Source organism: Artemia sp. Qi Xiang Cuo, chromosome 1 (assembly GCF_049724085.1).
Source record: "Artemia sp. Qi Xiang Cuo chromosome 1, ASM4972408v1, whole genome shotgun sequence".
Taxonomy (NCBI): Eukaryota; Metazoa; Arthropoda; class Branchiopoda; order Anostraca; family Artemiidae; genus Artemia; species Artemia sp. Qi Xiang Cuo.
The window spans coordinates 89,564,927-89,591,426 of record NC_142794.1 but is presented as its reverse complement, the minus strand read 5'-3'; the positions used below and the strand labels follow the sequence as shown (position 1 = coordinate 89,591,426).

At 35.1% G+C, this 26,500-nt stretch overlaps 1 protein-coding gene across 1 annotated transcript in view; it reads right to left on the bottom strand.

The window, feature by feature from the left end:
* The window catches only part of LOC148956897 (chordin-like protein 2), a 349,225-nt gene that overhangs the window by 95,967 nt on the left and 226,758 nt on the right, over positions 1 to 26,500 (bottom strand). The window contains exons 6-7 of the mRNA XM_089096722.1: positions 22,762 to 22,855; positions 10,079 to 10,172 (exon numbers count right to left, since the gene is read on the bottom strand). Of these exons, the coding sequence (XP_088952848.1) occupies positions 10,079 to 10,172; positions 22,762 to 22,855 (188 nt within the window). The remainder of the gene's footprint in view (positions 1 to 10,078; positions 10,173 to 22,761; positions 22,856 to 26,500) is intronic.

Below are 26,500 nucleotides of genomic sequence, written 5' to 3'. Positions count from 1 at the left end.
TTGGACTCCTGTGTTGTAATATTTTGCAATTAAAATCTCATAAATTCGTGATTACAGACAAGGATGGAAGCTATTTTTATAAAATGTGGGCTAGATATCCCTTTTTAAACTCAAGTTTGTAGTAAATGACTTGAATGATACTACTATTTGTGGGACAAGTGCTTTCTGCACTCTAACATTGGATTTTTGTATTTTAATATTATAGAAAAAGAAGTAATTTTTATTGAACAATTGAAAGTAAAGATCAAAATTAAAACTTAAACCGGACAGAAACTATTCTGTATATTAAGGGGGCTTTTCCGCTTGCAATCCAAGCTCTTTTAGCTAAAATTATATAGTGATGTAAAATTTCTTTTTAGTTCAATTAAGGACCCTTATGTTTCAGCAGTCGTCCATAAGGAATTTGGACAAAAAGTCAAATTTTAACGTGAAGAAAACGAAACAAGCCCTTCATATACGGATTATTTTCTGTTCTTTCTAAGTTTTAAAGTCGCTCTTTACTTTCACTTAAAAAAACTTCTTTTCTTCTATTTGATTTATGTTTGTTTTTGAAAACGTATCCAGGGTTACCCTAAATACAAGGAGGATTACTGCCCCATGGCATATGACTCTTTGATTCAAAACTAACCATTACACAGGAATACTTTGGGAAACAATAGTCACAGAAGAGAAAGGGATAGAAGAAGTAGGGGTCAACCATTTTGAAAGTGTCTTAAACGGCCCAGAACCGATCAATCCCCCCAATATACCGGCGATTCCTTTGCTCGTTCTTGAAATCAACACCGATCCTCCTACAGGAACTAAGATAATTGCGTCGAAGAAGCTGAAGAACGGAAGAGCTCCAGGAAATAATAGAATTTCCACTGTAATACTATAAACTAGTCTGTTACTAGTCTGTTAGATCCTATGTCAAAACCTGGATTCTGCTGTTTAGCACGATATGAGTCGCCGAGGCATCCTTCTGGTTCCTGTTGCAAGGTCCCTCTGGTATGTTCAGCGCAGTTTACATTTATTTGCTTTAACAAAATAAAATATAGTTTCCATGGTCGATTGTTGCAACGACATTCATCAATCCTTTGGAATTACAAGAAATACCACTTAGAACAATTAGAATTTTAAAATACATTTCTGAATTTTAGAATTTTCTTTGAACGGATATATTCTTTTCAGCCTTGCTGGTTGCGTAACAGAAATATTTAATGGTGCCTTGACATGGAGAAAAAGCTACTGTCAAAAGCATTAAGGAAGTATCCTGCATTTTCGGTTTAAGTTAAATTCTGTCCGTTGGGCTTTGTAGCACTTGAGTCCGATCCAACTCCGCTCTGGAAGCTGTTGAAAAAAAATGCTGAAGCTCAAATTTTACATTTAAATGCTCAACTTGATTTTAAAAAGTTGCTTTTACAAGGCCAGATAAGCCTTATGAAGATCTTCAAATCTTTTGAAGAATGACTTGCCAATAGGCGAAAGACCCTATACTGCAGAGTATATATTTACGTTTGTAAACTAATACCTAAGTTTTGGATTCTGTTGACTGGATTCTGGATTCTGGTGCAGTTTGTAAAACTTTAAATGAGAAATAATGATCATAATGATTTTGGTTTGTATGCTTTATAACTTTGGTATAAAGCTTATCTTGGAGATGCTATGGTTGAAACGTAAAAGATCGTGGCCATATCAAATAAAAAATGTTTCACATGGAGTAGGACTATCTTATATTTGGAATGAGGGCTATGACCCTCAGGTCAGGATGAGCCGTTTTTGGCTAAGATTATAGAAAGAATAAAGGACCAGGAAGTCCAAATGTGGACCCAGGCAGTTGAAACATCTGAGACATTGAAGTTTTATTCCCAAGTAAAAGAGATATTTGGATTTGAATATTATTATAAAATAGGATAACCGGGGCAGACATTAAGGACTTGGTTTCGGATCCGAACGAATTGCCTGCCACAAAAAATAGAAAAAAAAGTATTTGAAAGAAAAAGGATGGCCCCAGATGCAAATGCGGATTACTCTTGCCCCAGATGTAACCTTGGTATTGAGGATGGGGCCCATAATCTCGCTGAGTGCCAGCAACATTCTCTTTTAAAGGGAATGTATTTTGAGGCTGGTAACTTGGAGTTCCCAGGGATCCTGCAAACGACTGTAAAAAGGACAATCGGGCAGTTATGTAAATGTGTAAATGAAGCGTTGACATCAATGAGGGAAACTTGATATTTATTTTATTTTTCTTGTGGATTGTATTTAAGATTACTGTGCTGCATGGCCTGTTTTTTGGCTTATAATAAATTATTATTATTATTATTATTATTATTAAATAAGAGAGTAAATTAAAGAACAACGTCACGTCTTGTGCACAAAAGCTCCTTGGGCCAGAAGTGTATTTAGTACTATAGGAGCCTTTAGATGACACATAAAAATCCAGGCAATTAAACCCCTTTGAAATTGACAAAGCTACGATTAAACTGAACGAAACTAGCAAAACTGAGAATGAAAATTATACTGTTAGGAGACCCATTTCAGCTAGAAACAGAAGACTTATTTATGAGTTTTTCACATAAACAAGAACCCAAGGAAGCAGTGATAGCTTTGAATAAAAAAAAAGTGGCATTGTAAAATTTAAGCCAATAGAAAGTTTGAAAGATTTATCTAGGATTATAAGCCAAGACAGATAGTCTGAGGGAGAGGCTAAGCTGGCACAAGCCTTTTTCATGTTTGTATAATAGTGACGTCATTCTCCCTCGTTGATAGATAGTCTATCTTCCATCCGTCCATCCTAGGGCAGAACTAAGGTAGATAGTCAAAGAACTATGAGATAATCGAGATTTTTGGGTTGACTCATGACGGACAATGACGATTGGACTTGTATGAAAAACGAGGGACTGAATTTGCTTGGACTCACAGGCAAACAAGTGACCTAAGACTAATAGGCTTGCCAGCTTAGAGTCTCAGGTGGACTACCGTGCTTTGGGATTGACACCTGACCGACAAGTCCCGTGGACTCACAGGTGAATGGGGAGACCCATAGTTTTCCAAGCAGTTTGGTCAACGGTCCGGGTAAAAGGGGCGGGAGTAGCTTAGACTCTCTTATTGGACAGACATGGACAGAACAAGTTACCCAGATACAGTATTTAAATGTCAAGAACTCACTTTGGCTTAATAATGTTTCTTCTGATTTAACAGGTAAACCTATGGGAGATTTTGCTGCCAAAAAAAAATTGGTAGTATTAAATAGCCCAGATATGCGGCCGGCCTTGGGAATTTTCCTATTCCAGTCCGGCTGTCACAAACCTATTGGTTCAACCAAGTAAAATTCATCAAATTTGGAGAATGCTTATTGACCTCCTCCCATCCTTATCTGATCTCCTTTAAATCATGTTTAAATTATTTTTTGATACGTATATTTCAGAAATTAGTAATAATATCAAGCTATATTGTCATTTAAAAATGGCTGGAATATACGTAGTGGTGGCCGGCGTTTACCCCCCCCCCCGTAAAATACCCCTCTCAGAAACTACCCCCGGAAAATACCCCCCCTCACGAAAATTAGCCCTCCGGAAAATACCCCCTCGTTGAAATTAAGGCTTTCCAAATTTGAGAATTTTATTTTAGTTTCATTTGTTTTTTATTTCCGTAGGGGGAAGGAACTTTGGTACTTGTGTATTATGCGCCACTCATTCAAGTTTACGCTGTGTAAAATTCGAGAACTAACCAGTTTTTTCGTAAGTTTCTTCGTTACTTTAGAAATAGATTGGCATATTAGAGGGGGGAGGGTGAAGCATAGCACGTCTGCATGCAAAATGTGTTTGGTACAAGTATTCTACAAATTAGATACATAGATAGAGAATTGTATTTTAAAGCCAAATATACGGCCATGAACATAGTAAAATTATAAAATGAAAGGTACAAATAACAAAACTTTGATCAGCCATCATCATAAAACACTTAAATGAAACACTACATAAACCGTTTTTCCATGTATTAAGTGCAATTATTAGGTTAATGTAGCGTTTCATTCAAGTGTTTTATGATGATTAATTTAAAAAACTTTTTCCACAAAATAAGTTTTTCAAAAAAAAGTAAAGAACTCCATTAAACAGAAAATGATCAAAAATAAAACCAAATAATCTACCAAGCGTGAAACTACCACAAATCAGCATCGGTAAATTTATGAAACCCAAAACAAACAGAAATTACAATAATTAACCGAGTCAAACTCAAAACGAGCAGAAATTAACATAAGTTGGGTGCAAAACCCCTATGCCTTCCCAAGGCCAGAACAAAATTTGCACTTTACTGAAAAAACACAAAAGTTTTTACTTTTATAACTTTAATAAATCAAATAATATTAATATTTTGATTATTAAATATCTGTATATTAAACTGACAATACACATTCATTTGTATTTTTCAGTAAAGTCCAAATTTTGTTCTGGCCCTGGGAAGGCATAGGGGTTTTGCACCCAATTTCCAATCGAATGAGCCTGTTTTGAAGTTTCTACGACAACGCCTTCTCTAAAAACCTTATATGCCCCCAGGGCATAACTTAAATCCCTTGCCCTGAGGGTTGTGGGGGATTGTCCTCGTCAAAAACACATTTTCAATTTGGAAATCAACTACGCTGAACAAAATGGCTATCTCAAAATGGCTAATTTTGATTGGATGTGTTTGGGGGAATGAGGGGCGTGGGGGAGGGGGGGGGGGTGGGCTAGTTACCCTCCAATCACTTTCGAGTATTAAAAAGGGCACTAGAACTCTCAATTTCCAATCTAATAAGCCCATTTTGAAGTTTCTATGAAGACCCCTTCCATATGAAGTGCCCAGCTCTAAAGAAAAAAAAAATAATCAATAGTACATTGCGCCAACATCGTTCTTACTTACCCTCAGGGCATAACTTAAAACCCTTGCTCCGAGGGTCGTGGGGGAGTGTCCTCCTCAAAAACATATTTTCTATCTGGAAATCAACTACGCTGAACAAAATGACTATCTCAAAATTTCGATTGCTTGTGTTTGGGGAAATGATGGCGTGGGGGGGGGCTAGTCGCCCTCCAATCACTTTCGACTATTAAAAAGGGTACTAGCCCTTTAAATTTCCAATTGAATTAGCCTTTTTTGAAGTTTCTACGACAGCGCCTTCTATAAAACCTTATATGCCCCCAGGGCATAACTTAAAACCCTTGCCCTGACGGTTGTGGAGGAGTGTCCTCCTCAATAATAAATTTTCTATGTGGAAATCAACTACGCCGAACAAAATGGTTATCTACAAATGTTGCTTGGATGTTCTGAGGGGACTGATGGGCGGGGGGGGGCTAATTGCCCTCCAATCACTTTAAACTATTAAAAAGGGTACTATCCCTTCGAATTTCTAATCAAATGAGCCTGTTATGAATTTTCTACGACAAAGCCTTCTATAAGAACCTTACATGCCCACATGGCATAACTTAAAACCCTTGCCCTGTAGGTTGTGAGGGAGTGTCGTCCTCAAAAAAATATTTTATATCAGGAAATACACTACGCTGAACAAAATGGCAATCTCTGAATTTTGAGTAGTTATGTGTTGGGGAATGGGGAACTGGGGGGAGGCTATTAGACCTTTAATCACTAATAACTGTTAAAAAGAGTACTATAACTTTCAATCTCCAAATGAATGAGCCCCTTTTGAAGTTTCTACAACGACCTCTTTCACGTGAAGTGCCCTGCTTTAAAGGAAAAAAAATACATAGTACATTGTGCCACCATCGTTCTTATATGCCCTCTTGGCATAACTTAAAACTCTTGCCCCGAGGGTTGTGGGGGAGTGTCCTCCTCAAAAATATATTTTCTATCTGGAAATCAACTACGCTAAACAAAATGGCTATCTTAAAATTTTGATTAGTTGTGCTTGGGGGAGTGATGGGTGTGGGAAGGGAGGTTAGTTACCCTCTAATTATTTTTAACTATTAAAAAGGGCACTAGCCACTCCAATTTCCAATCGAAGGAGCCTTTTTCGAATTTTCTACGACAACTCCTTCGATACAAAGTGCCCGGCTGAAGAAAAAAAAACACACACATTGTGCCCATCTCGTTCTTAACTTAGGCAGTGCTAGCGCGCTGCCTATGAAAGCAAAATAATACTTTAAGTCTTTTCGTTTTTTAAGACTTTATAGTTTGGCCTGCTATTTGTATGCTGGAGAAAAATTTTCAGCAATTTTTAACAACCTACACCCTTTTAAAAATCTGGACAAAAATAGTGCTGTTTAGTTTAGTTTCATACCTCCTCTAGTTGACCTGAAATGGAAAACTTGATACCATTCGCAAAAGAATCTGTTTACTTTCTTTGATAGCTTGGATACACTTATGCTATGTTGATTTGATTAAATTTTAAGAGCAGAAATGGGAGGGTTGGCGTGGGAGGGTTGGCGTGGGAGGTTGGGCGTGGGAGGGTGGGAGTTGAAGGGGGATTAGTTGCCCTCAAATCACTTTCAACTATTTAAAAGAGTATCAGCCCTTTTTATTTTCAATCGAATGAGCCTTTTTCGAAATTCCCACGACAACTCCTTCAATACGAAGTGCCCCGGTCTAAACAACAACAACAAGAAAAAATAATACATTACACAAACTTCGATCTTTACTATAAAAATGTCAAGCCTTCCAATCACTTTCGACTATTAAAAAGGGCACTAGGCGAATTTCCAGAACTTTCAACTACGTTAAACGACATGGCTATCACAAAATTTTGATTGGATGTGTTCGGGGAAATGGTGGGCGTGAGAGGTGTATTAGTCGCCTTCCCATCACTTTCGACTATTAAAAAGAGCATAAGCCACTTCAATTTTCAATTGAATGAGTTCTTTCTGAAGTCTCTACGACAACTTCTTCGATACAAAGTGCCCTGCTCTAAAGGAAAAAAATGAATAAATAAAACATTGTGCCAACATCGTTCTTATATGCCCCCCGGGCAAAACTTAAAACCCTTGCCCTGAGGGTTGTGGGGGAGTGTCCTCCTCTTTACTTAGTTCCCGTTTCTTGTCTCGTTCTCGAGTGTCCCCGTTCTTTACATAGGCAGCGCCATCCTGCTGCCTATGATTTATACAATAACTTTCTATATAAACCTTATATGCCCCCAGGGTATAACTTACAACCCCTGGACTGAGGGCTCCGAGGGGGTTGTCATCCTAAAAGACCTAATTTCCAGAACGTTCAACTCCGTTGAACAAAATGGATATCTCAAAATTTTGATTGGATGTGTTTTGGAAAATGGTGGGCGTGAGAGGAGCGTTAGTCACTATTCCATCACTTTCAACTATTAAAAAAGGAACTAGCCCTTTCAATTTCCAATTGAATGAGCCCTTTTGAAGTTTCCACGACAAAGCTTTCAATAAAAACTTTATACGCCCCAGGGCATAACTTACAACCCTTGCCCTGAGGGCTGTGGGGGGAGGGGTTGTCATCCATAAAGACCAAATTTCCAAAAGTTTCAACTACGCTTAATAAAAGGTACATATAAAAATTTTGATGTTAGGGAAGGGATGGAAAGATGGGCGTGAGAGAGGGGTTATGTGCGCTCCTTACAATTATGGATCTTAAAAAGGATACTGGCTATATGAATATCAAATCGGCCTAGCCCCTACCACATTTACACCGACAATGATTTCTATGAAATCCTTATACGCCCCCAGGGCATAACTTATAATCCTTGCCCTGAGGGCTGTGGGGAAGTGTCTCCTCAAAAATATATTTTCTTTGTGGAAATAAACTGCTCTGAACAAAAAACTTATCTAAAAATTTTCATTGTATGGGTTTGGGAAAAGGATTGGCGTGGGGAGGGGGCTATGTCCCATCCAATCATTTTCGGCTATTAAAAAGGGTACAAGCCCTCTGAATTGAAAAACAAATAAGCCTTTCTTTAAGTTTCTATGTCAACACCTTCTATAAAAACCTTATATGCCCCCAGTGCATAAGTTAAAACCCTTGCCCCGAGGGTTCTGGGGAACTGTCCTTCTCAAAAATACATTTTCTATCTGGAAATCAACTACGCTGAACAAAATGGCTATCTCAAAATTTTGATTGGATGTGTTTGGGGAACTGATGGGCGTGCGGGGGGGGGGCTAGTTGTCCTCCGATCACTTTCGACTGTTAAAAAGGGCACTAGCCCTTTGTATTTCCAATGGAATGAGCCTTTTTTGAAGTTTCTACGACAATGCCTTCTATAAAAACCTTATGTGCCCCCAGTGCATAAGTTAAAACCCTTGCCCCGAGGGTATTGGGGTAGTGTCCTCCTCAAAAACATGTTTTCTATCTGGAAATCAGATACGCTGAACAAAATGGCTATCTCAAAATTTTGATTGGATGTGTTTGGGGAATGATGAACGTGGGGGGCTCAAAACAAGCGGAAATTAATGAGTAGCATTCTAAACCCCATGCGTTCTAAAAGCTAGAATATAATTTGTATTTACTGAAAACATTCAAATGAATTTAGTAAAAAAAATGTGTCTGGTCAGTTTAATGAACGAAATAGAATCAAATAATCTACCAAGCATACAACTACCACAAATCAGTATCAATAAAAAAATGAAACCCAAAACAGTCAGAAATTAAAATATGTCAAACTCAAAACGAGCAGATATTAATCTGAGTAAGGTCCTAAACCCTATGCTTTCTAAAAGCTAGAATATAATTTTGTACTTTATTCAAAAATTTTTTAACGTTTTCACTTTTATAACCTTAAGAAATCAAAAATTAATTAAGATTTTATTGAACAAATATCAGCATATGTACATTAAACTGACAATGCATATTTTTTCAGTAAATTCATTTGAACTTTTTTTCAATTCTCTATTGAAACGTTTGACACTAGGAGCTCAAAATCCTATTCTATGGCCAAAAAAATAATTCATTATTAATTTTATTTCTAAAAATAACCTTGAAAGCAATGGCGTTGTTTCAGGCGGGCAATGATTTGGAGAAAAAATGATTCTATAGCCCATGCTTTTGACTTTTCGGATGGTAGGGGCGGATCCAGGATTTTTTTAGGAGGGGGGGGCAAAATAGGTTGATCCTATAAAAACAATTTAGGGGGCGCAAAATAGGTTGATTCGATAAACTTGCGTTAAAAGCAAGTTTAATTAACGCAAACCTGGGTTATATAAGTAAACTATACTACTTTCGACTACGCAAGGGGGGCGTGTGCCCCCCTAGCGTAGTGCCCCCTATATATATACATATATATAGCATATATATATATATATATATATATATATATATATATATATATATATATATATATATATATATATATATATATATATATATATATATATATATATATATATATATATATATATATATATATATATATATATATATATATATATATATATATATATATATATATATATATATATATATATATATATATATATATATATATATATATATATATATATATATATATATATATATATATATATATATATATATATATATATATATATATATAGTAGTAGTAGTAGTAGTAGTAGTAGTAGTAGTGTGTGTGTGTGTGTGTGTGTGTGTGTGATATATATATATATATATATGTATATATATAAAGCAGATATTGTTAGATTCATATATTGATTCACATGTTAGATGACATATATTGATAAGATTCATATATTGTTATCAAAACTCCTGTTTGCAGAGTTTTGGTTTCTTTTATCCCCAGGTAACTCCTTATTTTACAGTTTGTTACTACGAACTTGTTCTAACCATGCGGTTAGAACAAGACAACGATTTTTGTACTAAAAGCATAAAATAGCTAACGGTGATCTCAGACTAAACCGATAAAATTGTCTCTTAACCAGTTAAAAACTACCTTGGAAAACTGATGTAGACAACAGACTGCAAAAAGAATGGTAGCCGTTCCAATCAGCTGTATGCAGTTTATTCACAAGCAGAAAGAACAGATTTGAATAAATTAAAAAACGGCTAGACTTTCTTATTAAAAATTCAAAAGTAAAAATCCCATTTCTAGGCTTGGGTTTTCTTTTATTGGATGAAAGACAATTTTAGCAATATATATCAACATACCACTAACACTGATAAAATTGAAGAGATATACCTTCCTCCACTAATGCAGTCTTCCATCTTACTTGAAGTGGGTTGAGATATGATAACTGGAGAATTCTCCATTTCATCGATTCTTCCAGCCTCATCTTAAATTAGAAAAATCTACAAGTTAAAATATATCTACTGTAATTATTAGAAAAAAAAAACAAATCAAAAGTACTATACGTAAATTAAATTATTTAAATAAATAGAACGATTCAATATAAACATAGGTCTAGCTAATTTCGTGTAGTAAGGAGGGTAGGTTTACGTTTAGCATCGAAAAAAGCATTTATTAATCGCACATTATTCATAGTGATAACTTTTTAAGATTGTTGCGACTTTTACTTTTGATTTCCGATAATTTTTGGTCTTACTTATTTATTTATGGAAGTTTTTGATAGTTTAAAATTTTAAAAAGCGCTGCGAAGGTTTTAAACTCGCATTTGTACAGGCCAAGGTAACCAAAAATGGAGCTGAAAACATCTTATTTTGAAAATTTAAATGATTCCCAAAACCGTCTTTTTCCGAGCACCCTTTCAGTTCCAACTGCAAGTCCCTAGGTAAAGGAGATCCTAATGCACTCCAAAAGATAAAGTTTGGGGACACAGATCTCTCACAAATTTGGATGCACATAAACTTTTTTTATTATTATTTCCTTTTATCAGCTTGAAACATGTATCTTTAAGGAAATTAAATAAAAAAAACAAGTTTTTTAAACTGAAAGTAAGGAGCGACATTAAAACTTAAAACGAACAGAAATTATTCCGTATATGAAAGGGGCTGTGCCCTCCTCAACGCACCGCTCTTCACGCTAAAGTTTGACTTTCTCACAACTCTTTTTTTTAAACAATAAAAACTTTAGCGTAAAGAGCGAGGCATTGAGGAGGGCACAGCCCCTTTCATATACGGAATAATTTCTGTTCGTTTTAAGTTTTAATGTCGCTCCTTTCTTTCAGTTTAAAAAACTTGTTTTTTTTATTTAATTTCTGATCGTTTTTTAGTTAATGCAGCTTTTATTTTGGCTCGCCGGCATTGAATAAGTAAATAAAATTTGCATGAAAAATTTACTTTTCTTTTGCTAAATGGCTGTCTCTAAATTTGGTTCTGACATAATTTACAAATTAATTTACGTAACGAAATTCTATATTCGTATATTTTTCTTCTGGCAAAAAATAAAAAGTTACAGATTTTTGCAGATATGAGCTTAAAACCTATGTTATAGGGTTTTCTGATACGCCGAATCTGACGGTGTGATTTTCATTAAATTGTTTTCACTTGTAGGGGATGTTTCCCCCCTCTTTAAAAAATCAAGTAAATTTTCTCAGGCTCGTAGCCTTTGATAAGTAATACTAAACTTAATAAAATTCATATAATTAGAATCAGCATTATAAGCCCATTCTTTTGATACATTTATTGACATCAAAGTTCCGTTTTTAAAAGTTTCGATTACTATTGAGCCGTATCGCTTGTTTTTTTTATTGTTTTTTTTATAACGTATATGTTGTTACTTATATGATGGGGTTCTCCCCTTAGTCAATACCACGCTCTTTACGTTAAAGGTTAAAAAAAATTTAATACACAAACCCCTGAATCACAAAGGCCGTTTAATTAGAATAGATAGCTCTTTTGAAAGCAATAAAAAAAACTGTAGCGTAAAGAGTGAGGTATTGACTTGGGGGAGAACCCCCTCATATGCGTAATAACTTATGTTTATTTTAAGTTCTAATGTTGCTTCTTACTTTCAGTTGAAAAAACTGTTTTTTTTTTAATTTAATTTCTGATCGTTTTTTTAAATAATGCTTGGAAATCTGGCGCCCCCTTCATAGAAATGTCCCTTGCCCCAAAGAAAAATCCTCCACGGACAGATTCTCCCGAGTGACCCCCTCCTCCAGCCCCCCCCCCCCACCAGAAAAAAATTCTTCCTGAAAATGGCTGTATACTTCCCAATAACCAATACAATATGTAAGCAATGGGCAAAATTCATAACTTGCAGCCCTTCCCCTGGGAACTATGGGGGATTAAGTCATCCTAAAAGACATAGTTATAAGATTGTCGACTATGCTGGACAAAATGGCTATCTCAAAATTTTAATTGGGTGACTTTGAGAAAAATGAGCGTGGGAAGGGGCCTAGTTGCCCTCCATTTTTTTTTGTCACTTAAAAAGGGCACTAGAACTTTTAATTTCCGTTCCAATGAGCCCTCTTACGATATTCTAGGACCACTGGGTCAATACGATTACCCCTGGGAAAAAAAAAACACGCACCCGTGATCTTTCTTCTGGCAAAAAATGCAAAATTCCACATTTTTGTAGATAGGAGCTTGAAACCTCTACAGTAGGGTTTTTTTATACGTTGAATATGATGGTGTGATTTTCATTAAGATTCTATAACTTTTAGGGGGCTTTCCCCCATTTTTCTAAAATCAGCCAAATTTTCTCAGGCGCTAAACTTTTGATGGGTAATATTAAACTTGATGAAACTTATATATTTGAAATCAGAATTAAAATCTGATTCTTTTTATGTATCTATTGGTACCAAAGTTCCGTTTTTAGAGTTTCGGTTACCATTGAGCTGGGTCGCTCCTTACTTACAGTTCGTTACCACGAACGTTTGATTATTCCGTATATGAAAGAGGCAGTGCCCTCCTCAACGCCTCGCTCTTTACGCTAAAGTTTTTCATTGTTTTAAAAAATAAAGTTGTGAGACAGAGTCAAACTTTAGCGTAAAGAGCGAGGCGTTGAGGAGGGACAGCCCCTTTCATATACGGAATAATTTCTGTTCGTTTTAAGTTTTAATGTCGCTCCTTACTTTCAGTTTAAAAAACTTGTTTATTTTTATTTAATTTCTGATCATTTTTTAGTTAATGCAGCTTTTATTTTGGCTCGCCGTCATTGAATAAGTAAACAAAATTTGCATTAAAATTTTACTTTTCTTTTGTTTAATGGCTGTCTCTAAATTCGTTTCTGACGTAGTTTACAAGTTAACTTACGTAACGAACTTCTATATTCGTATATTGTTCTTCTGGCAAAAAATACACAGTTGCAGATTTTTTCAGATATGAGCTTGAAACCTATGTTATAGGGTTTTCTGATACGCTGAATCTGACGGTGTGATTTTCATTAAAAATTTTTCACTTTTAGGGGATGTTTCCCCCTCTTTAAAAAATCAGGTGAGTTTTCTGAGGCTCGTAGCCTTTGATGAGTAATACTAAACTTAATATAATTCATATATTTAGAATCAGCATTATAAGCCCATTCTTTTGAAACATTTATTGACATCAATGTTCCATTTTTAAAAGTTTCGCTTACTATTGAGCCGTATCGCTTGTTTTTTTTATTGTTTTTTTTTTATTACGTATATGTTATTACGTATATGAAGGGGTTCTCCCCTTAGTCGATACCACGCTCTTTACGTTAAAAGTTAAAGAAAATTTTAATTCACAAACCCCTGAATCACAAAGGCCGTTTAATTAGAATAGATAGCTCTTTTGAAAGCACTAAAAAAAACTGTAGCGTAAAGAGCGAAGTATTGACTTGGGGGAGAACTCCCTCATATACGTAATAATTTCTGTTCATTTTAAGTTCTAATGTTGCTTCTTACTTTCAGTTGAAAGTACTTGTTTTTTTTCAATTTAATTTCTAATCGTTTTTTAAATAATGCTTGGAAATCCGGCGCCCCCTTCATAGAAATGTCCCTTACCCCAAAGAAACATCCTCCACGGAAAGATTCTCCCGAGTAACCCCCTCCTCCAGCCCCCCGCCCCCCCCACCAGAAAAAAATTATTCCTGAAAATGTCTGTATACTTACCAATAACCAATACAATATGTAAGCAATGGGCAAAGTTCATAACTTGCAGCCCTTCCCCTGGGAACTGTGGGGGATTAAGTCATCGTAAAAGACAGATTTATTAGATTTTCGACTATGCTAAACACAATGGCTATCTCACAATTTTAATTGGGTGACTTTGAGAAAAAAATGAGCGTGGGAGGGGGCCTAGTTGCCCTCCATTTTTTTGGTCACTTAAAAAGAGAACTAGAACTTTTAATTTCCGTTCCAATGAGCCCTCTTACGATATTCTAGGACCACTGGGTCGATACGATCACCCCTGGAAAAAAAACAAATAAACACGCATCCGTGATCTTTCTTCTGGCAAAAACGCAAAATTCCACACTTTTGTAGATAGGAGCTTGAAACCTCTGCAGTAGGGTTCTCTGATACACTAAATATGATGATGTGAATTTCATTAAGGTTCTATAACTTTTAGAGGGTTTTCCCCCCTTTTTTCGAAAATCAGCCAAATTTTCTCAGGCGCGTAACTTTTGATGGGTAAGATTAAACTTGTTGAAACTTATATTTTTGAAATCAGAATTAAAATCTGATTCTTTTGATGTACCTATTGGTACCAAAATTCCGTTTTTTAGAGTTTCGGTTACGATTGAGCCGGGTCGCTCCTTACTTACAGTTCGTTACCACGATTTGTTTGACATAGAGGGATAAGGCAGAGGGTAAGGGGATAAGGAGGAGGGTAAGGGGATATCGATGACAACACAGTCGATGTAACATGTATTCGCAGCCATTGTCACAAGAAGTTCAGTCGCCGTCGTTGGTAGCCGCAGACACAAGTAATTGTTGAAGTAAAAGCTGCATGTAGTCACAATCGCAATTTCGAGTAGTCAAAGTCGCATTCACAGGTAGTTGGAGTGATAGACGCTACTAGTGGTAATTAGTTGCAGTTGCAAGTATTCGCAGTCGTAAGATGCCAAAAGCAGTCACAGTCGTAAATGGTCGCAGTGGGAGTGGTAAAAGCAATATTAAAAGTAGCATAAGTAGTAGTTGTAGTAGTAGAAATAGTAGCAGTAGAAGAAGAGGTAACCGTAATAGTTGTAACAGCCCTTAAAGGTTTAATTTAATACCTTCATCCCTTCATACCTCCAAATACTTTATTTTTGTTAGTTCAAAATTCCTCACAACAAGCCCTGCTAGTTTCAACTTCACACATCAAACTGCTCCTAAGATATTGCTGTTACACCTTTTTGACAACCTGCATACAGACGACGTTTTGTGATTCAGCCCCCCCCCCCTCTTCAAAATTTCACCTTTATACCCTTGGGCATAGTTGCAATACTAGCCACAGTAGTAGTATTGATATTTCTAGTAATAGTATTGAATAGCGGTAGTACTACTAGCAAAAGTAGTATTAACGTATTGCCTTTTGGTCAATAGAACACCCCCCTCATCAAGTCCTGAAAGTCTCAACTTATTACAATTAGCCATTGCTATGACATTGCTAATATGTCCTTTTGATGACCTATATGTTCATACAGTTCTTGAAATTTTCATCTCAATGCTCTTAGCCTTACAAATAGTTGCAATAGAAGTAGTAGTAACAGCAGTAGTAGTAGTAGTAGTAAATCTAGAAGTAACAGAAGTATTAGTAGTAGTGTGCATATATTGCCGTTTGGTGAGATGATCTCCCCTTTTAGCATTCTCTAAAAGTTCCAACTTAATATCCAAATCAATTCTTGGGATACGCTATTTTGACAATGTGCATGCACGTAGCATCTTTTGATTTTGTTCAAGTTTCCCTTCAATACTGTAAATGGAGTAGTGTGGTAGTAGTAGTGGTGGTAGTTGTAGTAGTATCGGTCGCTTGCAAATTCTGCCTTTCTGATCATATCCCTTATCATTACCTGAGTTTTTTGAACTAACTTACTGAATCGTTCCTGCGTTGCGCCCTTTTGGCAATGCTTGATTACATAGGCCTAACTTACTTTTGTTTAGTTTAACGCACATCTTAGTTTCCGCTGAAATGCTCGCCTGACTGCCCTTAGGCTTCTTGGAAATCAAAGTTCAAACATGTACACCTTTTTCAATGACATATACTATGTGTAAACAATGAACGAATTGAATAGCTTACAGCTTTTGTCCTGGGGACTGTTTGGAGGTTAACATCCCCATAGACATAATTATTGGACCTTTCAACAATGCTGAACAAAATAGCTCTCTTAAAATTTCGATCGGATACATTTTGGGGAATGATAGGCTTGGGGGGCGGGGCTGATTGCCCTCCCTTTATTTTCGACTCTTAAAAAAGACTATAACTTACAACACTTACCCCCAGAATCTGGAGGATTATTTTAACCCCAAAGGCCTTTTTGTATGATCTTCGGAATATTTTTGAATAAATGGCTTTATCAAAATTTCTACTGTATGCATTTGTGGAAAATACGACGTGGGGGTGGCTACCCCAGATCACTTTGACTCTTAAAAAAGGCACTAGAACCTCTGATTTCCAATCTAATGAGCCCCCTCCGAAGTTTATGCGACCACCTTTTCCATAAAAACCTTACATGCCCTTAGGGTATAATTTATAACCCTTGCGCTGAGGGCTACGGGGGGGGGGGGTTCATCCTCAAAGACATAATTTCCAGACCGTTCAACTACGCTGAACAAAATGGCGATCTCAAGTTTTGATTAAATGTGTTTTGGGAATTGATGAGCGTGGGGGGGGCTTGTTTCCCTCCTATCACTTTTGACTATTAAAAAGGGAGCTAGCCCTTTCAATTTTAAATCGATTGAGTCTTTTTCGAAGTTTCAGTAACAACAAATGGCCATCTCAAAATTTCTATCAGATGCATTTCGGGAAAATACGAGATGGGGGGGGGGGTGGTTATCCTCCGTCCGACCACTTTGAATCTTAAAAAGGGCACTAGAACTTCTGATTACCAATCCAATCAGCCTCCTCAAAAGTTTATACGACCACCCTTTCTATAAAAACCTTATATGCCCCCAGGACATAGCTTACAACCCTTGCCTGAGGTCTCTGGGGGAGGGGGTTGTCATTCTCAAAGATATAATTTCTGGACCTTTTAAATACGCTGAACAAAATGGCTATTTCAAAATTTTGATTGGATGTGCTTGGGGACATAGCAGGTGTGGGAGGAGGGTTAGTTGCCCTCCAATCAGTTTCGACTTTTAAAAAGGGCACCAGCTCTTTCAGTTTCCAATCGAGTGGGCCCTTTTTGAAGTTTCTACGATAACTCCTTCAATACGATGTGCCCTGGTCTAAAAAAACAATAAAAAGTAAATAAAAAATACTATGTGCCCACATCGCTCTTTACTTAGGCGCCGCTATTGCGCTGCCTTGGAGAAATCTTGGGAGCCTGGCGCTTTCCTCCAAAATATTGAATATGGCCACCTTACTTTTTTTATGTTTTACGGTGCAAGAAATCATATTTGAACTTGTCGAGAAAAACACAGTTTTATTTTGCCGCATAAAATAGTCGTAGGGAGATCGCACTTTCTCCAATATATTTTATTTGCAAGCCTGAATTTTCACCTTTCTTTTATTTATATTCAATTAAAGACTTCACAACCCCTGACAAACTTAAGAAGACCCCCCCCCTCTCTCTCTCTCTCTCTCTCTCTCTCTCTCTCTCTCTCTCTCTCTCTCTCTCTCTCTCTCTCTCTCTCTCTCTCTCTCTCTCTCTCTCTCTCTCTCTCTCTCTCTCTCTCTCTCTCTCTCTCTCTCTCTCTCTCTCTCTCTCTCTCTCTCTCTCTCTCTCTCTCTCTCTCTCTCTCTCTCTCTCTCTCTCTCTCTCTCTCTCTCTCTCTCTCTCTCTCTCTCTCTCTCTCTCTCTCTCTCTCTCTCTCTCTCTCTCTCTCTCTCTCTCTCTCTCTCTCTCTCTCTCTCTCTCTCTCTCTCTCTCTCTCTCTCTCTCTCTCTCTCTCTCTCTCTCTCTCTCTCTCTCTCTCTCTCTCTCTCTCTCTCTCTCTCTCTCTCTCTCTCTCTCTCTCTCTCTCTCTCTCTCTCTCTCTCTCTCTCTCTCTCTCTCTCTCTCTCTCTCTCTCTCTCTCTCTCTCTCTCTCTCTCTCTCTCTCTCTCTCTCTCTCTCTCTCTCTCTCTCTCTCTCTCTCTCTCTCTCTCTCTCTCTCTCTCTCTCTATCTCTCTCTCTCTCTCTCTCTCTCTCTCTATAAAAGATTTATTTTGTCTTATAATTCCAATTTTTTCCCCGATAAATTTATAGTTTTTCAATTTTTTGCCTTATGTTTCAATGTTCTTTTTATAACTTAAATTATATCCCCCCCCCCCAAAAAAAAAATGTACCCTTACTCAATCTTTTATATGATACACAATTTTCATTTTCTAAGAAGGCTGATATATTTAAAAAGAAACCCTATAATAATTATAATAATTGTAGATAATTATGAATATTATAATAATAATTATAAGAAAAGATTTATTTTGTCTTATAATTCCAATTTTTTCCCCGATAAATTTATAGTTTTTCGCCTTTTTTTTCTTTTAGCACAGTTAAACAAATTGATAATAGGTTGCCTTATGTTTCAATGTTCTTTTTATAACTTAAATTATATCCCCCCCCCAAAAAAATATACCCTTATTCAATCTTTTATATGATACACAATTTTCATTTTCTAAGAAGGCTGATATATTTAAAAAGAAACCCTATAATAATTATAATAATTGTAGATAATTATGAATATTATAATAATAATTATAATAATTACAAGTAATCATATTAACAGAGCCAACCATACTCCTTTCTTAAAGATTTTATATAGATTTTCCTAGAGATCCTAGAAATTTTATCTTGATTATTTTGACTGTTTTGAACTGTATCTACTCTCCCCAAGTATATAGAAAATAAATACAATTTCCTATATTTTAGTCGCAGACTATGAACTTCTTTAATCATAAACTAGGGTTTTTCTTAATTTTTTAACTTCTTAGTTTTTTCTAATGTCAATATTTAACAACAAAACATTGGACATTTCAGGAGAGTGAGTTTTTTCTTCTTTGCATTTTGTTCCTTCCAACCCTTTGAATTCTCACATTAAAAAAAAATTCTTCCCAATTCAATTTTTTTTAGCCAATTCCACATTCCACTCCTTCTAAAGAGCCTAAAGCTTCAGAGCTTTATAACTGGAAGTTTCACATTCCAAGAACCATAGTCAATCCTTTTTTTCAATTTTTAACAGCAAAACATTTCCCAATTTAAGAATTTTACAAATTTTTGAATTCTCTTTTTTCTAATGAACTTGTATTTTCTAATTTAAATTGTTATACCTTTCATATTTCGAGAATCTTAGCTTTTTTTCAAAATTTTAGAGTTTATACGTACCTTTTTTTAACAAAAAAAAACTAATGGTTCTAATAAATTTCGTGTTTTTATCCTTCCAGCGAATTTGAATTTTCACATTTTTATAACAGAGCCTTTCAGACTTCAAGAATCAAAGTTTTTCAAGACACAAAATACTTCCCAGTTCAAGGATTTTAAAAAACCTCCCATTTCAAAAACAGAGTCCTCCTCCCGTTAATTGTCGACAAAAAAAAAACTTCCCAAATCAAGATTTTAACAAATTTTACCTCTTCATCCTTTTAACGACCTTAAAATTTACAGATTTTAATAAAAAATCCTTTCACATTCAAGATAATCCGCTTGTTTTTCAAATTCCATAGCTCTTATGTTGATTTTCGGCAACAAAATGCTTCGTAATTAAAGAATTTCACAAAATTTCCCGTTTTTTTCCTTTTAACCTTTTGATTCACTGCATTTTGTAACTAAATCTTTCAGATTTCAAGAATTACAGCTTTTATCAAAGTTCCGCAATCCTTATTTATTTTATTTTAAATAAAACTGATTACCAATTCTAAAATTTTAACAAATTTTAAATGTTCTTCCTACTAATGACCTTAACTTTCAGATTATAACTGCTAATTCCTTAATATTTCAAGGATCTCAGCCTTTTTCAAAATTGCAGTTTTCTACGTCAATTTTTGACATAAACGCTTCCCAATTTATAAATGTAACAAAAAATTTTCATTTTCATCCTTCCAACGCCTCTGAGTTTTCATTTTTTTTTTTTATAATCAATCCTTTCGCATTTCAGGAATATCAGCTTTCTTCAAAATTCTATAGTTCTTGTTGACTTTCCATAACAAAACAATTCCCAAATCAAGATCTTTGCCGAATTTCGCTTTTTCTTTCCTTTTAATACATCGAATTTTCATGTTTTTACAACAGAACCTTTCATATTTCTAGAATAAAGGCTTTTCCAAAATTCCACAGTTCTCATCCCATTTTTTGACAACATTTCAAGATTTTTTTATTTGGAAATTTAGCATTTTATTCCTTTTAAGAATTTGAAATTTCTTTTTTTACAATTCAATCTTCTAAATTTCAAGAATTCCATTCCTTCAAATTTCCACAGTTCATGTTTGATTTTCAACAACAAAATGCTTTCGAATTTTATTCTTTTTAACTTACTGAATTTTGATATTTCTATAGCTAAATCTTTCAAATGTCAAGAATCAAGTATTTTTTATTAACCTATGTAACATAAAGTTTGGTTTATGTAATGATAATCAAGTTAAGTTATCTCAACAGTTTAATTTAATTAGCGTTAATTAAAGCATACCTAACGTAACCTAGGTTATTTTAAGCTAAATATAAGATGTGATAACGGGGTTAGAGGGGGCTACTATACTAACCTTGTCTAAAAAAGTTATCCCAAAGATATTTTAAGGACACTCGTTATGAGGGTAGTCGATGTATTACCTCTTTATTTCTAAGGGAAAAAACACAAGCTTCTTTGGGTAGATTTCACCATTTGTTTAAAAAGTTATCCCGAAGATATTTTAAGGACACTCGTTATGAGGGTAGTCGATGTATTACCTCCTTTATTTCTAAGGAAAAAATACAAGCTTCTTTGGGTAGATTTCACCTTTTTTTTCTTTTTTTTTTTTAAGTTATCCCGAATATATTTTAAGGACACGCGTTAAGAGGGTAGTCGATGTATTGCCTCTTTATTTCTAAGGGAAAAAACACAAGCTTCTTTGGGTAGATTTCACCATTTTTTTAAAAAGTTATCCCGAAGATATTTTAAGGACACTCGTTATGGGGGTAGTCGATGTATTGCCTCCTTATTTCTAAGGAGAAAAACACAAGCTTCTTTGGGTAGATATCACCAGTTTTAAAAAAAGTTATCCCGAAGATATTTTAAGAACATTCGTTATGGGGGGTAGTCAATGCATTGCCTCCTTATTTCTAAGGAGAAAAACACAAGCTTCTTTGGGTAGCTTTCACCATTAAAAAAAAAAGTTATCCCGAAGATATTTTCAGGACATTCGTTATAGGGATAGTCGATGTATTGCCTCCTTATTTCTAAGAAGAAAAACACAAGCTTCTTTGGGTAGATTTCACTTTTTTTTTAATTCGAAATTCGAAGTGCTTCAGAAGATTAGGAACTGTATTAAATCTAAATAAAATAAGTTTTTGGGAATAGTGCTAAAAAGCCATCCAAGAATGACTTCGCACAAACTATTAAATACACTAGATCTACTCTATTGAGAAAATTAAAGTAAAAGTTAGTTCAATGGTGATTTATGTAGAATAAGGAGTGATTGCTATGTGATAGTGTTTTATGATGTGATAAAACGTTTTAAGATGTGATAAAGTGGGTTAGAGTGGGAAATCACACTAACCTTGTATAAAAAAGCTATTCCAAAGATATTTTCAGGGAACTTCTTATGAGGGTAGTCAAAGTATTGCCTCCTTATTTCTAAGGAGAAAAACACAAGCTTCTTTGGGTAGATTTGACCGTTTTTTAGAATATTCGAAATTCGAAGTGCTTCAGAAGATTAGGAACTGTAGTAAATCTAAATAAAATAAGTTTTTGGGAATTCTGCTAAAAAGCCATCCAAGAATGACTTCGTTTTTTTCACAAACTATGAAATACACTAGATATACCCTATTGAGAAAATTAAAATAAAAGTTAGTTCAATGGTGGTTTACGTAGAATAATAAGTGATTGCTATGTAATACAGTGTTTTATTACGTGATAAAACGTTTTAAGATGTGATAAAGTGGGTTTGAGTGGGAAAACACACTAACCTTGTCTAAAAAATCTATTCCAAAGATATTTTAAGAAAATCCTTATGAGGGTAGTCAATGTATTGCCTCCTTATTTCTAAGGAGAAAAACACAAGCTTCTTTGGGTGCATTTCATCATTTTTTAGAATATTCAAAATTCGAAGTGCTTCAGAAGATTAGGAACTCTCGTCAACTTAAATAAAACACTTTTTGGGAATAGTGCTAAAAAGAGGTCCAAAAATGACTTCGCACAAACTATGAAATACGCTAGATATACCTTATTGAGAAAATTAAAATAAAAGTTAGTTCAATGATGGTTTACGTAGAATAAGGAGTGATTGCTATGTGATAAAGTGTTTTATGATGTGATAAAACGTTTTAAGATGTGATAAAGTGGGTTAGAGTGGGAAACCACACTGACCTTGTCTAAGAAAGCTATTCCAAAGATATTTTAAGGCAAATCCTTATAAGCGTTTTCAATGTATTGCCTCCTTATTTCTAAAGAGAAAAACACAAGCTTCTTTGGGTATATTTCATCATTTTTCAGAATATTCGAAATTTGAATTGCTTCAGAAGATTAAGAACTCTCTTAAATTTAAATAAAAGAAGTTTTGGGAATTATGCTCAAAAGGGATCCAAAAATAATTTCGCAAAAAATATAAAATAGGCTACACTAGGTTTACCCCATTGAGAAAATTAAAATAAATGTTAGTTCAATGGGGATTTACATAGAATAAGGAGTGATTGCTATATCAAATCATCGTAAGATGTAGTAGAAGATAAATATTCTACAAATTACCAGGACAAACGGGGCAGCAATCATCTTGAATTTTCACCGGATTTGAGCATTCGGCGCGCGGACAGTCACGTAATTTGCATAACACCATTCCAGTCTGAAAATAAAATAAACTGAAAAAAATTTCACATGAAATAAAATTATAACGTCATAGTTTCAATATCGTCATAGTTTCAATAAAAGTCATAGTTTCAATATCCATATTGAAACTATGACTCTTACATTGACGAAAAAAGCCTTCACCCATTGTGGGGCTTGAATTAAGGAAAATTGGGCTTGAAAATATTAAATAAACCTAAATAAAATGGAGTCACAAACGGTTTATCTGCCCATAATGAATATTTCTGGGTCATAATTGCCACGCAAAATTGAGTTATGTTTCACATAAATCAATAAGTCAAATTGAACAGAACTAAAATATTTCGGACGAGTTAAGCAGCGAAGGGCTTTAATCTTTGGCGTGAAATTTAAGTTTAATAGGAAATGTTGCCAGGGAATTGGGCCTGCAGAACCGTAATAAGAAAATAAAACAAATTACTTTCTTAGTAGAAAGTAAAAAGAAAATGATATGAATTTCTTCGCAGGGATTAATATTGGAATATAGTAGTCAGGAAAATGATCAAAAAGAGTTTCACAAAACTAGTTACAAGGCAGGAACAAAAAATCAGATGATTTACTTTATTGCCTTTAATCTGGCAGGAATTAAATTGGGAATTTGCTCAAAGGAAAGGGAAACGATTTGCTTGTGGGGTACCACCGTTGGTGCTGAGCCAAGACACATCTAAAGCAACTAAATCAGCTTAATCGCAGTAGGACCAGAGGCCAATTCCGTTAAATTTCGGTAGCACAGACGCAACAAAAAGAAAATATAGATTCAATTATGAGGCTGATACAGAAGGTGTAAAATCTGAGAATAGAACCCAAGAATATTGTTTTAATCACACAAAACAGCCCCCAATTTTCTACAAGATGAAGAATTTCCTTTGATCAAGCGGTCAAATTATAATAGATCTGAAGTAAAATGGAGCCCTAGAAGACATTAAGACTCAATTCATACAAAAGATTCAACATTAAAAATGAAACATAGTTAATATCTCGCTTGGCTTTCTCTAGTTATAAAGAATCTTTTCAATGTTTTTTTTTTTTAACTCGCTGACAAAAACTCTTTCTCAATTCGGCTATGTTTGGTGCTTCTATTGTCTACCCTTCTACGAAACCTAATATCGTAACTTGTATCATCTCATTCTAAATTAATATTCCTTGCACTTCCGTCACCCTCTTGATCATCACTCTCTTTCAGGGATGTATTTGCTGAAGGCACTCAGTGGTAAATGTTAAGAGGGTGGGTGGCAGACCCCCCCCCCCCCCCAATTTTTACCCCTCCCCCTGGATTAAAAAAATATACTTTATTTTGGTATTTTCATTGGTAGAAATTGAAAACTAATTGTCCCTCCATATTTGATTTTGAAGAATACATCTTTCTCCCCCCCCCAATAGTTCCTTGAATTTGCGCTATTGATGCTATCCTACGGAATTATGAGGATATCTTACAATTTCCTACAGTAAATATAGCATTTAGATATGACAGACATGACATGATCAACTTTAATTAAAAACCTTGACACAGGCCTTCCCTTAATGTTGAATGCCTTTGAGATTATTTTAAATTATAGAATTTTGTTGAAATTCGACATGTTTCAATATTATGACAAAAAATTAATACAAACAATGAGTTCTATCTATCTTTATCACCTGAGTTTATAGTTGATAGGGCAACTCGCAGCAAGTTTGTATAACTAGATTGTCTTGGCTACAAAAATTATGAAGGCCTTCAATGGCTTACAATTCAGTTGTCACAATAGAAGATGTGTGGTAGCTTTAATTTTAAATCCTTTACACAACTCAAAGGTCTCGAGCTCCTTGAAAAAGATGGTATCAATTCATAGTAGTATTTTTTTCATTTCTCTTTCTTCTATTTTTTATTTCTATCTTTTTATTTCTATCATTTCTATTTTGTAATTTATTTTTCAATTTCACTTCTCTACCTTTTCTGTTTTGCATTATTTAAGTAGCAGTATTTTCTATTAAGAAGTCAAAACATTTTGAATTATACTTATATATTTATCCTTCTTATTGATTGATAGCTCAACATTTTACTTACTGAAAATAGAAAAGAGGGAGTGTTTTGTAAATGTCTATTATAAGCGAAATACCAAGAGGAAAGACGGAGCAAAAAGTTCTTTTTTCTGAGACCATATCTCAATTGGTGGATTTTTTTTTTCGTCTGAATTTTGACTCTCTAGCCATCTCCAAACGTATGACTAATGTGATAACGTTAGTTAGCACAAAATAAACATCTCCAAACGTATGACTAATGTGCTAACGTTAGTTAGAACAAATGAACATCTCCAAACGTATGATCTTTAATGGGATGAGTTACCTATGTGCTAACGATAGTTTACGGCTCCAAGAGGGGAGCCGTTTTGGTCTTTCAATGAGCCAATGTCAACCTTAAAAGACGAAGAGTGGCAGAATCTTTGTCAGCAAAATTAAAAAAAATATGCTGGTTAAAAATTCAAATTGAGAATTTAGTTAGCAGGATAAAAACGTTGGGTAAAAAAATCAAATTTAAAATTTTTAAAATTCGAATTCTGAAATTTAAAAAATTCTATTACGCCTGTCTGTTTTTTTTCTCCTCCCAATCTGAAATATTAATAATGGTTTAATGACCCACCATCAATAAAGATAACAACGGAGAAAAAATAACTGACCACACAAAGAAAAGAAATATCTGGATTCCTTGGCATTAGTAGAAAGGCCTCATGAGCTCCTGACCCTACAACATATATGGGCATAGAGTCCCTAGGAAGAACACGTGGTTAATCAAAGTGGGTCAATGACCTCAATTCCCCTTTCGTGAATCAATAACTCCCCTTAGAAACAACAAATTAATTCCCCTTTCTTGACAAATCAATCAACCATGACATCATCTGTCAGACATTAAAAAACTTCGCCCAGAAACAATTCTCCAGGAATAGACCCAAGACATTAATAAACTTCGCCCCGGAAAATATTCTACTGGTCGAACTCCAAAGATATTAATAAACTTCGACTGGGAAACAATTCTCCAAGAAACATCTTAGAGATGAATAGATTAACACGGGAAAGGGTTTCTTAGTAATTTCAAATGTGACAGCGCAGGGATGCCAAAAACAAAAGAAACACGCTGAAATTACGTTTAGGGGTTATTTGGGTGAAACCGCTTTAGACATTTTAGGGATTTATTTCGGCGAAACAGGTTGAGATATTTTCAAAGATGATTTTAGAAGATGTTTTAGAAGAGGTTTTGAGTGTGGTCGTTATAATACACAAGTTCCATTTTAACAATATCTTGAAGTCCCCTACCCCAACCACAAATGGTTCCAATCCCCCAACCCCCAACCCGAAGGAGGCCCCCCGTCCCGAAAGGTATCCCGGGCTCCCGAAGGCCCCCCGGGCCCCCAAAGGTCCCCCGGCGCTCCAAAGGCCCCTGAGCCCCCATTTCTTAATACTTTTTTAAGGCTTTATTATATCTTTTCAGAACAAGTTATTTTCTTAATGTCCATCCAAAACCCATTTTAAAAGTTGAAGTACCCATCCTTTTCACCCACAATTTTAATATACAGCTTTTTTTAATGCTCCAGCACCAAGCAATACTTTTCAAAAGGCATTTCAGAACAAGTTATTTTCTTAATGTCCCTCC